Source organism: Pleurodeles waltl, chromosome 11 (genome assembly GCF_031143425.1).
Source record: "Pleurodeles waltl isolate 20211129_DDA chromosome 11, aPleWal1.hap1.20221129, whole genome shotgun sequence".
In the NCBI taxonomy this organism is placed as follows: Eukaryota; Metazoa; Chordata; class Amphibia; order Caudata; family Salamandridae; genus Pleurodeles; species Pleurodeles waltl.
In genome coordinates, this window is record NC_090450.1 from 405,909,559 (window position 1) to 405,921,593 (window position 12,035).

The 12,035-nt window shown below is 47.0% G+C and overlaps 1 protein-coding gene across 3 annotated transcripts in view; it reads left to right on the plus strand.

Annotated features, from left to right (window-relative positions):
- Positions 1-480: 480 nt before the first annotated feature.
- The window catches only part of HS6ST1 (heparan sulfate 6-O-sulfotransferase 1), a 282,374-nt gene continuing 270,819 nt past the window's right edge, over positions 481-12,035 (plus strand). Inside the window, exons 1-2 of one of the 3 annotated variants that reach the window (XM_069213730.1) lie at positions 481-785; positions 1,154-1,776. In XM_069213730.1, coding sequence (XP_069069831.1) covers positions 1,265-1,776 — 512 coding nt within the window. In that variant the 5' untranslated portion in view covers positions 481-785; positions 1,154-1,264. The remainder of the gene's footprint in view (positions 786-1,153; positions 1,777-12,035) is intronic. The other 2 variants (XM_069213732.1, XM_069213731.1) reach the window with 2 other exon arrangements.

Consider the following 12,035-nt stretch of genomic DNA (forward strand, 5'->3'; position numbering starts at 1 on the left):
CCTATCCTCTATCCCCATTGCAAAGTGCCGCAACTGTGGAAGCGGGGCTGATGTAGGAGAGGAGGCAAAACGTGCGATCTCTATCTGCCCCGCCATTCTCTGCTGTCTCCCCAGGAACCGTAAGAGGGGAGACACAAGCGGGAGCTAAAGTGTCGCCTATTGTGCTCAACTGTTTTTTGTTGTTTTTTTGGAACCTACAGCCGCAGTCAGCAGAGAGGAGCTAGGCAGTGAGGGGGTTCAATCTTTCCCTACCCTGACGAGAAAACGTAGGTTGGTAGTTGTAGACTGCAAGGTTTGCAGTGCCGTGTCCCCATCCCGGCCAGACGTTGAATGGCTCGGTACGTGAAGGACGTAAGTAAGAAAGGCACGGGTCGCTCAGTTAGGGGCAACAGGCGCTAGACAAACTGTGGATCAGCGCGAGATCCGACATCGCCCCGCCCCGCAGGAAGGCGTTTTGGCTCCGCCCTCGGAGGAGGAACCTTGTTGCTTTGCATGCTGGGCTCAGATCATGGAGGATTTTGGAGGAGGAAGGAAACGACGGAGCTGAGCATACGAACAGAGCTTGAAATCCCACCCGAGTCTGGTTTTGGCGGCACGGATTTTGCTGTATCCTCACGCAGCTCTGGAAGATTTCCCACAGGAGGGTACACACTGCACTGCTGATAGCTGCTCCCCGGCAGCGTCAATTCATTTTTGTCCCAGGCTGCTGTCTTGTGCTTCTTTTATTTTGGAATTCTGAAGACGTTACTTCGTTATCTCCGCTTGAAGGATTGTTTTATGGGACGGTACTTATTTTCACTACCGCACGCTTGAGAATTTGTGTATTCTAAGTCTATTTCCTTTCACTAAAATATCTATTTTTATGGATCTTCTCCGGAGTCAGCTGGAAAGATGTTTCAATGGGTTTTGCTGCATATTTTAAAAAACACTCCATTTATGCTTTGATCTGGGGGAATTTGCTTCGTTCCCCACACCCTTCTAATAGAGGAAGGGGTTGTGGGGTACAGGGTGTTCTAACAGTGTTTTACGTGAGGGTTTCTCTGACTTATTGGTGTGGACTGTACAAACCAGGCTGGTCTGTGTCGTAACACTGCTAAATCAATTAACTATGTTTTCAATAGATTTTGACATGTAACTAATCTGGTGCCAACAGGTGACTCCTGTCAGTGTCTGCTGCTGACCCTGCTAGTGCCGTAGACCACGAGATAGAGAAGTCCTATTCATCCATTCATCCACCCAAGATCGCCCTGGGAGATGCTGACACATGAAGAGGGTTCGGAGGACCATGGTTGAGAAGGCCAGCAAGTTTCTGTTGATTTTGGTCGGGTCCGTCTTTTTCATGCTGATCCTCTACCAGTACGTGGGGCCAGGTGTGAACTTGGGTTCCCCCAGCCGCTACCCGCAGGAGGACCTGGACCTTTTTCCTACCCCGGACCCGCACTACGTGAAAAAGTACTACTTCCCAGTTCGTGACCTGGAGCGGTCTCTGTCCTTCGACATGAAGGGGGATGACGTGATAGTCTTCCTGCACATCCAGAAGACTGGCGGCACCACCTTTGGGCGCCACCTGGTTCAGAACGTGCGCCTGGAGGTGCCCTGCGACTGCCGCCCTGGCCAGAAGAAGTGCACTTGTTATCGACCGAACCGCAAGGAGACCTGGCTCTTCTCACGCTTTTCTACAGGCTGGAGCTGTGGCCTTCATGCAGACTGGACTGAGCTGACCAGTTGCGTACCTGGGGTGCTGGACAAACGGGATACCGTCCAAAGGAACAGAAGGTAAGATTGAGTCTTGTTTAAAAGGTCACTTGCCATTTTTGTAGCCAACTGAGCTCTTGTTTACTTAACCAAATTCCCATCCTTCACAGGTAACTTACCTGACCAAGTTCTAAATCAAATTAGACCTACCGTCAAACATCCAAGCTGAGTGAGGCCTTAAGCAGCCCACCTATTGCCACTGCCCTACCCAATGGATATGAGTTCTTGTCCAACCAGGCTGAACCTTTATCCTGTTAACATCAGCTCGTCACAACCAATCCGATCTCTTCTTGCCCTTTCTTTAGTGAACGTTTGCACTCTCTTCCCAAGCTTTTATCCTACCCGGCCACACTCACTCGTCAACCAGTCTGCACCTTAAACATACCAAATAACTGTTTGGCTATGCTCGTCCCTAACACGAGCTCTGCCTACCTAGTGCTGCCCAATCAAACTCTTTTGACCCTGATATCTTATTTATATGATACAACTCTACCCGCTGTCTAGCACTTCAAGGCAGAATAGGCTTAACAGTTGACTCGTTTCTCAGGCATTTCAGTTGACGACCAAATGTCTGGTGCTAGTTGCGCCATTGGGTTATAATAGCTGGACCGAAGCCTAAGGTTACAGTGTGTTGTAATTGCGAATACTAAGACCGTAAGCATAGTACACGCAGCCCTTGTGGTGTAAATGTATCTGTGACTCTGACGCAAATCATATGTTCTAAAACTAACTTTCACCACGCTTGCGCTACCAATGGCCACTAAACGAGTATTCTGCTTCCTGGTCCAGCCCTCCTCCTTGCAGCTCGCCTTACTCCTGTTTTTGCCCCTAGGCCATAGCAAATCTCCCCACCAAACATATGTTCTCATTCTATACACAGACCGCTGATCCAGCCTCGCAAACATCTTCATCAACAAATCCTAGCTCCACGTGATCAAATTACCTTTACAATCTTTTAGTAATGACCCCCATGACCTATGCCTCACCCTTGCTCACTCGAGCACTCACATTTACGTGAACAATTCGTTCACCCTCTGCCTTTGCGGCCCAGACCCAATAACACCTGTATCTTCTCACACCACCTAATGAACTTTTACTCTTCCCCCAAGCCTCCTGCTTAAGCAACCCCTCCTCCCCCATCCCATGCTGAGTGTCATTGCGCTCCAGCTGTTTAACGGCTAACAATGCTCCCACCCCTCGACCATCTAACGTGTGCTTTCAGGCCTTTAATTATATTACGACCCCATTGTGCGCTGTTTGGATTAGCCCTGATGGGCTCAACCCCCTGTTTGCAGAGAGGAGCTCTTGAGATGCCGTGGGCCAGTGAATCCTAATCTTCCCTCACTGGGGACAGCTCGGGCTACGCAGGCGTATTGCAAATTATACACCACCCCTCGTGTTTGTAATCGTAGCCTCCGAACGGTCACAATTAATTTACCAGCGATTCCTCCGACCTCTTCGTGGCTCCGAAACCCACTTGATGGTCAGCACCACCTTTTGGCGGCCCAGTTCCCTGCCTGTTGTCCCATTTCCAGTGTAGACCATGCCCTAAGCGCCATTTCTAATCTTCGAGAGGGCCAAGTGTTAGGCAGTGCTGGGAGCCCTACTTCTGCGAATTGTTTCCTCACGTTGATTTCATTTTTTATGATATACATATCTACAGTTGTACCAGGCGGTGTGATAGCTCAGTGGTTGGGCGTCATCGGAAAAGGTTGGCCATGAACCTGCAAGAACCAATTCACAGCCTTTTCTTACCTGGGCAGAGGTTGGCAGCATGACTGCCATGCTGTTGAATAAACGTATTAAAGCGCCTAGAGACAGCCTCACTTCGTGCATGAATACAGAGGCGTACCAGTGCCCCTTTGTTGTCCGATTCTCGTGTGTTTCTTTTTTTTTTTATTATCGCCGTCTTTCTGAAAGCGTGGGCTGGTGTGGGGAGGGGTGTTGGTTCGCGGAGTTTCTTTGTCTTTGAGGCACGTGTTGTTTCTCCTCCGCAGTCCGTGTCCTTGACCCACATTGCTGCTTTCCTTCCTTGGGAGAATATTTGGCGGGGTGGGGGGGGGGGGGGGGGATTGTTGGAAGGTGTTTTTTTGTTAGTGCCTCCCTCCCCCCCCCCCGAGCCAGTTCGAACCCCTTAAACACAAACATCATGGTCAGCCGGTGCAGTGCTGAGCCGTCACCCCTAAGAAACTAAAGAATTCGGACCCACAAACCCCGTTTATCGTATAGATTCGCTGCTATGGAGCATGTGCCATCTTTGCAGCCTCTCACCCCCGTACTGTCCTGCTCAGCTGAGGTGCAGGCCTTGTCGTATCTATAATAATAGGACACGGGTATATACCTTAAAAATACCTAAACCGATCGGGGGGGGGGGGGGGGGCGCATGGGGTTGGCGTGCGTGGAGTAACCAGCCAATGTTATTTTCATGGCAAAGTGGCAGTACCGTGGGAAAGCTGGATCCTTGTAGTGTGCGCTATGCAGGTTCGCACTAGGTGGCTGTCCCATGGGGCACAACGACGCTGTAGTAATTTAAAGCTAGTGTAGCTCTGGAAACCAAGTGTGATTTGGCTATCAGTATGTGGAGGAAATGGTCCACCCAACGGCTGTTGTCTGGTGATTATTTGTATAAAGACTTTTCTAGCGTTGATTTTACTTGTGGTGGTTGTCCGCCTTTGATTCTGTGTATACTGCGCCCTTGTACTTGGCGCTTTATAGACGATAAGACAGTGGGTCGAAAAAATACAAGCCGATTTAAAAAAGCGAGCTTGGAGGAACTTTCTGCAGGTCAGGGCTCGCGGAGGAAGTGTGGTTGAGTACGCCTGTTGGTAAAAGGGTACTTGTGAGAGTAGTTTTGTGAAGAGTTGAGGAGCTGTTGGTACAAGTGGGCTTTCAGAAATTTGTAGTATTGATACATAGTCATGCGCAAAAAGATACACCGAAGCAAATTTCACCCGTCCGCTCTGCTTAGGCCTGAAACACAAAACGGTAAAATTAGTCGACAGCCAGTTGTTTCTGTGATTCCTAGTCACACAATAATCTTACTGACTAATGTTTCAGTGTAATGAAGTATATGGTTAACAGATCCGATTCCGGCAGGAGACTACCGATTTTTGAAGCCGAAATGACTTTATTTTTAACTGCCTTCCGCCTAAAATTCCCCCTGCTTCAATAGAAGTCAGTGGGGGAAAATACGGTTTCCCCCGATTCTTTTTCTCACCAAAATCTCACACTTAGCTGTTGTAAAATGTTGTAAAATGTTGACATGTATATAATGAGTGGATTGGGCATGAAGCGCTAACTGTTTGGAAACCGAACATGGTTTTCCAGGACAGGTTTGTAAACGCAAACACGTTACCTATCCTGAGGGCAGCAATTTATAGGCGTAAACAAAATGGCAGCACGGGGAAATGTTGCGGACCATCATACATTAGGAAGGCAAGTAGGTAAAGATTTTATTGCGTGATTAATTCAAACTATTGCAGGATGACAAAAGATAAAGCGAAGTACAAAACCATACTAAAACCAGCATTAATTTGCAGTAGTATCACAGTGTTTTAAAAATGGACATATAAAGTGTTCATTACAAGTGTGTCTGGCCCTTGGCCGTGAATTTGTTAAAGTGCGAGTGTGCTGTGGGTCACCTCTATTAAAACATGGTCACACAGCTTCTTCACATGGGTAGCCTATAGAAGCCACTGTGTTTACCGCCCAAAGAGCTTGAGCTTTAGAGTAGATGTAAACAGTCTGTCCATTCATCTGGGGCAAGACTGCGAATACCAAGAGCATTCACCACCTGAAGCTGGATGTTCATTAACACAATGTGCTGGCACCAAGCCATAAAGCTAAAAGGTGCATTCCGGATGGGTAGCACTGAAAATAGAAGAGGATCTGACAGCAGCCGGGGGGCTAGAAAGTAACATTTTCTCGGGTGATGGCGAGGTCACTCCTTTTGTCTTTAGAACGTTTATCTGCGTAAAGTGGCTTCTGAAAAAAAACACAAGTCTCGGGGGTTATGGGATTTGAGGGCCAGTGGTCTGAGGCCATCTGTGTACATGTCCTGACCACCTGTGTAATTTGAAGGGCAAAGTTTAAGTTGTCTTTTTTTCCCCCGCTGACCAGCTGGCACCTCCTGCCAGTGCTCCTCCACCCCTCGCTACTCCTCCTCTGGCTGGACCATGTTGGGTGCTCTATTCGTGCAGTCTGTGCCAGGGACCAGTTAATGCCTGGTTGTCCATGCTCATCTCTGTCGGGTGCTGGGTTCCTCCAGGGGATAACTTTAGCATAGCTTTCAGGGATGTGAAATTGCTATCGCCTGACACATATTGTTTGGGGTCAAGGGCAACAAGTTTTTGTGCTTATTTTGTCTTTGGGACAAGTAGGCCCAACCCCCTGCAGCACACACCCTTTGGCTGCCAGTTTACAGAGAAGGGCCTTTCTACAATTGAGGTAATATGTGTGTCCCTAGGTTAATGGTGTTTGAACTTGTAGTTATGGTTCATTATTGAAAAGCCTTAATTTTAGGGCGAGTGCTGTAAAACACGTTTTAAGGTTACGCAGCATTACTGACCGTGGTTCCAGTAAAAAAAAAAAGTGTACACACGTTTGATAATATGAGGCTAAGTTTAATGCTCTCTGATTATATGCAAATATTTGCAGAAGCTAGTAAGCATGAGTGATTATTTGCTTTCAAAATAAAATGTTCAGAAAAAAATGCAGGTGGTAAACGAAAACCTATCGCCACTATGAAATTTTAGGTTCTGTTTCATTGAAGTGTCATTTAGCAAAATGCTAGTATTTCCAAAAAATATTCCTAATGGAAAATCAGTTTAACATTTTCAACAAGATTATGGAAAGCATGAAAACAAACACTCGCAAAGCCAACCGATCCAACATTTGTTGTGAGTCTTTTGGCTTTGTCAATGCATGTCTTGTTTTAACGTGGGTTTTGTAACACTTTATTGTTGTGGGAGCTGCCAGGCCCTCACCATTGTAACGAACACTAGCAAAAAGCAAAAAAACATTATTTTGGTTTCAAAAAGCACACATTGCCACTAGTGGTGTAACAAAGTTTCTGCAGTGCAGGGAGACCCCTCCAGGGGACCCCCCCTCACCACAGCATCTGCCTTATGTGGGTGCCGGGGGGGGGGGGGGGCTTCATGTTCTTTGCAGAGGGGCCCCCTCCAGTTTTGTTATGCCACTGATTGTCACATTAGTTTCTGAAACTGAACAAAACAATTTTGTGTGCCAATATTCTCCTTGTGGAACAGCAGAATGTGATCACTCACAGTAAAGCCAGTAGATAGATAGATAGAATATCAATAAAAACAAAATGTCTTGGTCAACGCCAGACCTAATTAGGGACCCAATTCTTAAAGAACGTCACAAAAGTGCACCCATGCTATCTGTCTTTGAGTTAGTGGCTTTCCAAAATTCACAATAACTTACAGAAGTAGACAAGGAAATCGTACTTCTAGAAAATATCTGTGAACTGTATTTTAGCACAAGCGCTTATGCATGTGTAGATTTGCTCATGCGAAAAATTTGAGCATTTACAAGCTCGCATTGACTCCAACCACTTTTTTTCCCAATCCTGGAAGAACTTCTACTTCAGCCATTAATGGGAGTACATTTCCGACCTTTCTCAGTATGGGGAAAGATTAGAGAACAGCTAATGAACAGCCTTAAAACATGCAAGCTAATAGGTTTGCAGACTCAAAGGCATTCCAGCCCTGGAACTATTGCTTACTGCTTCCACCAGCCCCGGTACGTAGATCTGCAGAAAGGTAGCAAAATAAATTGCTTTAGTAGGGATTGAAATTGCAGGTATTCAATCCCTACTATAGTATTTACCCTGGCATGATCAGAGAGGATAATATCGGAGCTCTTACAGAATGAGATTGCTGCCATAATTTGTCGCCATACTACATGGCACCAAAGGGACAAGTATAATCTTTTACAGGACAGGTGGATATTTAAATTCCACACCCCTGGCTTTTTAGGTTTTTCTGAGAGGCCTTGCTCTTCTTTCATGAGAGTTGAGTAATCAAGACTCTGGTGGCCTTTACTGTCATGGGTAGGGCCCAGATTATTTATTTATTTATTTATTTATTTATTCATTTATTTACTTATTTATTTTTTGGGGAGATACAAACCGAATTCAGAGTAGGAGGAGTGGCGGTGGGGGGAACGTTACCAAGCTTTAGTAACTTAAGTTGTTCTCATACTTATTACTTGAAAAAACAACTGTCCCTGAACGGGTGAGTGCAGGTTGAAAGGGGATAAGGCAAGTCTCCTTTACTGTGAAGTGGAAGAAGGGAGAGGAGCTAAGCAGGAAGCTAGCCTTCACCCCAGGGTCCCTGCTCCTGGAGAAAAATGTAAACGTTTTCAACAAATCTGAAGACTGCTTGGGAGCCAGCATAGGCTTTAATTGATGGAATCTGGAATATGTTCTTTTACTGGAAACCCAGAAAAATATTTGCACTAGTTAGTCATCATGTCACTAAAAACATCTCTTGAAAGCACTGTAAACGTTTGAGCACAATCTTTTTGTGACAGTGCTTATTTATATTATGTGTAATGCATTTTTTTTTTTTAACAATGACGTACATATTCACAGTGCTCTCTGTCACAGGCTTCAATCTCTTACCATTATAAATACACATCACTGTCTGCCCATTGCACTGAGTAGGGTTCAAATACTGACGGGTTACACCCAATAGACATTTGAAGCAGTCCCATTAACAAACCAAGCTTTCCTATTAGAAATATTCATATCTCCCACATAAATTTAAGTTGCAGTTATTTTTCACTGAAGGTGTGTGCATTATTTTTTTAGTTGTTCAACTGTATTTTATTGCCTTGATGCATACCATCGCCAACAGTCATCAAGACTGCGAGGATCTCTTTGGAAATGTGTAGGAAGTTGGCTCTGTATATACTATTTCAAAGTAAGAAATAGTGTGCACAGAGTCCAAGGGTTCCCCTTAGAGGTAAGATAGTGGTAAAAGTAGATCATTCTAATGCTCTATTTTGTGGAAGTGTGGTCGAGCAGTAGGCTTATCAGAGGGTAGTGTTAACAATTTGTTGTACACACACAGGCAATAAATGAGGAACACACACTCAGACTTACTCCAGGCCAATAGGTTTTTATATTGAAAAATATATTTTCTTAGTTTATTTTAAGAACCACAGGTTCAAGATTTACAGTTAATACTTTAACTGTAAGGTACTTCACTTAGATACTTTAGGAACTTAGAATGAAAACAATATCATGTACAGTCTTTGTAAAAATGGCAATAAGCTATTTTCAAAGTGGACACAGTGCAAAAATCAACAGTTCCTGGGGGAGGTAAGTAAAGGTTAGATTAGGAGGTAAGTAAAACACTTACAAGTCTCAGTTCCTGGGGGATAGGCAGCCCACCATTGGGGGTTCAAGGCAACCCCAAAGATACCACACCAGCAGCTCAGGGCCGGTCAGGTGCAGAGGTCAAAGAGGTGCCCAAAACACATAGGCGCCTATGGAGAACAGGGGTGCTCCGGTTCCAGTCTGCCAGCAGGTAAGTACCTGCGTCCTCCGGGGGCAGACCAGGGGGGTTTTGGAGAGCACTGGGGGGGACACAAGTAGGCACAAGAAACACACCCTCAGCTGCACAGGGGCGGCCGGGTGCAGTGTGCAAAGCAGGTGTCAGGTTTCAGGTAGGAAACAATGGGGACCCGGGGGTCACTCCAGCGGTGCAGGCATGCGCAGGAGGGGGCTTCTCGGGACAGCCACCACCTGGGCAAGGCAGAGGGTCGCCGGGGGGTCACTCCTGCGCTGAGGTTCAGTTTCTTCAGGTCCTGGGGGCTGCGAGTTGCGGGTGCAGTGTTGGTTCCAGGCGTCGGGTCCCTTGTTACAGGCAGTCATGGTCAGGGGGAGCATCTGGATTCTCTCTGCAGGCGTCACTTTGGGAGCTCAGGGGGGTCGTGTCTGGTTACTCACTGGCTCGCAGTTGCCGGGGAATCCTCCCTGAGGTGTTGGTTTTCTGCAGGTCGAGCTGGGGGCGCTGAGTGTAGAGTGTAAAGTCTTACGCTTCCGGCGGGAAACGTGAAGTCCTTAGAGGTTGTTTCTTTGTTGCAAAGAAGTAGCTGTTTTTGAACAGGGCGGCTGTTCACAGTAGTTTCTTGGTCCTGTAGTCCAGGGCAGTCCTCTGAGGCTTCAGAGGTCGCTGGTCCCTGTCGGATGCGTCGCTGGAGCAGGTTTTCGAAGTTGGAGACAGGCCGGAAGGGCTGGGGCCAAAGCAGTTGTTGTCTTCCTCCTTCTCTGCAGGCTTGTAGGTCAGCAGTCCTTCTTCTTTCTTCAGGTTGCAGGAATCTGATTTCCTGGGATCTGGGGTGCCCCTAAATAGTGAATTTAGAGGTGTGATTAGGTCTGGGAAGGCAGTAGCCAATGGCTACTGTCCTTGAGGGTGGCTACACCCTCTTTGTGCCTCCTCCCTGTGGGGAGGGGGGCACATCCCTAATCCTATTGGGGAAATCCTCCAAACTCAAGATGGAGGATTTCTAAAGGTAGGGGTCACCTCCGCTCAGGGCACCTTAGGGGCTGTCCTGACTGGTAGATGACTCCCTGTTTTTTCTCATTATCTCCTCCAGCCTTGCCGCCAAAAGTGGGGGCAGTGGCCGGAGGGGTGGGCATCTCCACTAGCTGGGATGCCCTGGGGCGCTGTAACAAAAGGGGTGAGCCTTGAGGCTCACCGCCAGGTGTTACAGGTCCTGCAGGGGGAGGTGAGAAACACCTCCACCCAGTACAGGCTTTGTTCCTGGCCACAGAGTGACAAAGGCACTCTCTCCCCATGTGGCCAGCAACATGTCTGGTGTGTGGCAGGCTGGCAGGAACTGGTCAGCCTACACTAGAAGTTGGGTAGGTATTCAGGTGGCATCTCTAGGATGCCCTCTGGGTGTATGTTACAATAAATTGCACACTGGCATCAGTGTGCATTTATTGTGTTGAGAAGTTTGATACCAAACTTCCCAGTTTTCAGTGTAGCCATTATGGCACAGTGGAGTTCGTGTTTGACAAACTCCCAGACCATATACTCTTCTGGCTACCCAGCACTTACAAAGTCTAAGATTTTGCTTAGGCACTGTAGGGGCATAGTGCTCATGCACATATGCCCTCACCTGTGGTATAGTGCACCCTCCCTTAGGGCTGGAAGGCCTGTTAGAGGGATGACTTACCTATGCCACAGGCAATGTGTGGTAGGCATGGCACTCTGAGGGGAGTGCCATGTCGACTTAGTCATTTTCTATCCACCAGCACGCACAGGCTGTGTGCATGTGCTGAGTGAGGGGTCCCCAGGGTGGTCCAAGACATGCTGCAGCCCTTAGAGACCTTCCCTGGCATCAGGGCCCTTGGTACCAGGGGTACCAGTTATAAGGAACTTACCTGAGTGCCAGGGTTGTGCCAATTGTGGAGACAAAGGTACAGTTTAGGGAAAGAACACTGGTGCTGGGGCCTGGTTAGCAGGTTCCCAGCACACTTTCAAATCATAACTTAGCATCAGCAAAGGCAAAAAGTCAGGGGGTAACCATGCCAAGGAGGCATTTCCTCACACAATGGCATCACAAATAAGTAAATTTAACAGTAACCACAGTAGTCAACTGTCACTATTATAAAGCAAGAGGTGTAACAATACGTCATCATACACGAGTAAGTGTGATCTTGAGGTCAAAATGGTGTATGAGTATACCCAGGAAGTATGAGGATTATTTCTGGTAGCAAGTCAGTGAACACAAAAAGTATTGGAGGGGTGGGGGGGAGGGACAAGACCTGACCAACCTGTGGTAGAACCACTCTTGCTGTGATCTAGTCTAATCAGACATTGTTGTGAGAACCATATGTTTAGGACCTATCTTAGGGGTTCCTCCTTATGGAATAGGTGGTCTCACACACATAAGTGTCATGCTTCATCATTTGGCGCCCACCCCTACCCAGGTAGGGCAGTGCCACCTGGGCGGACTCAACCTTGTGGTTAGATGAACCCAAAGGGAATTCTTAAATGATATTTTCTGGATAGTACAGGGATCCAGTCATTTGAATAAAATTACTTAACAGATCACCACTGTAAATCACACCTTTAATAGTGGTGTCTGCTGGTAAATTAAAAACAAGATAGGTACGTTTTTTGAGTATAATGACTCATTATGTCGCTATAACCTGAATGGCCAAAATGTTTCTGCAAGTCGGGGGACATGCTGTCAAATGAGTAGCAGTACCTTAAGATTCTTGGGACACGGCAGTTCGC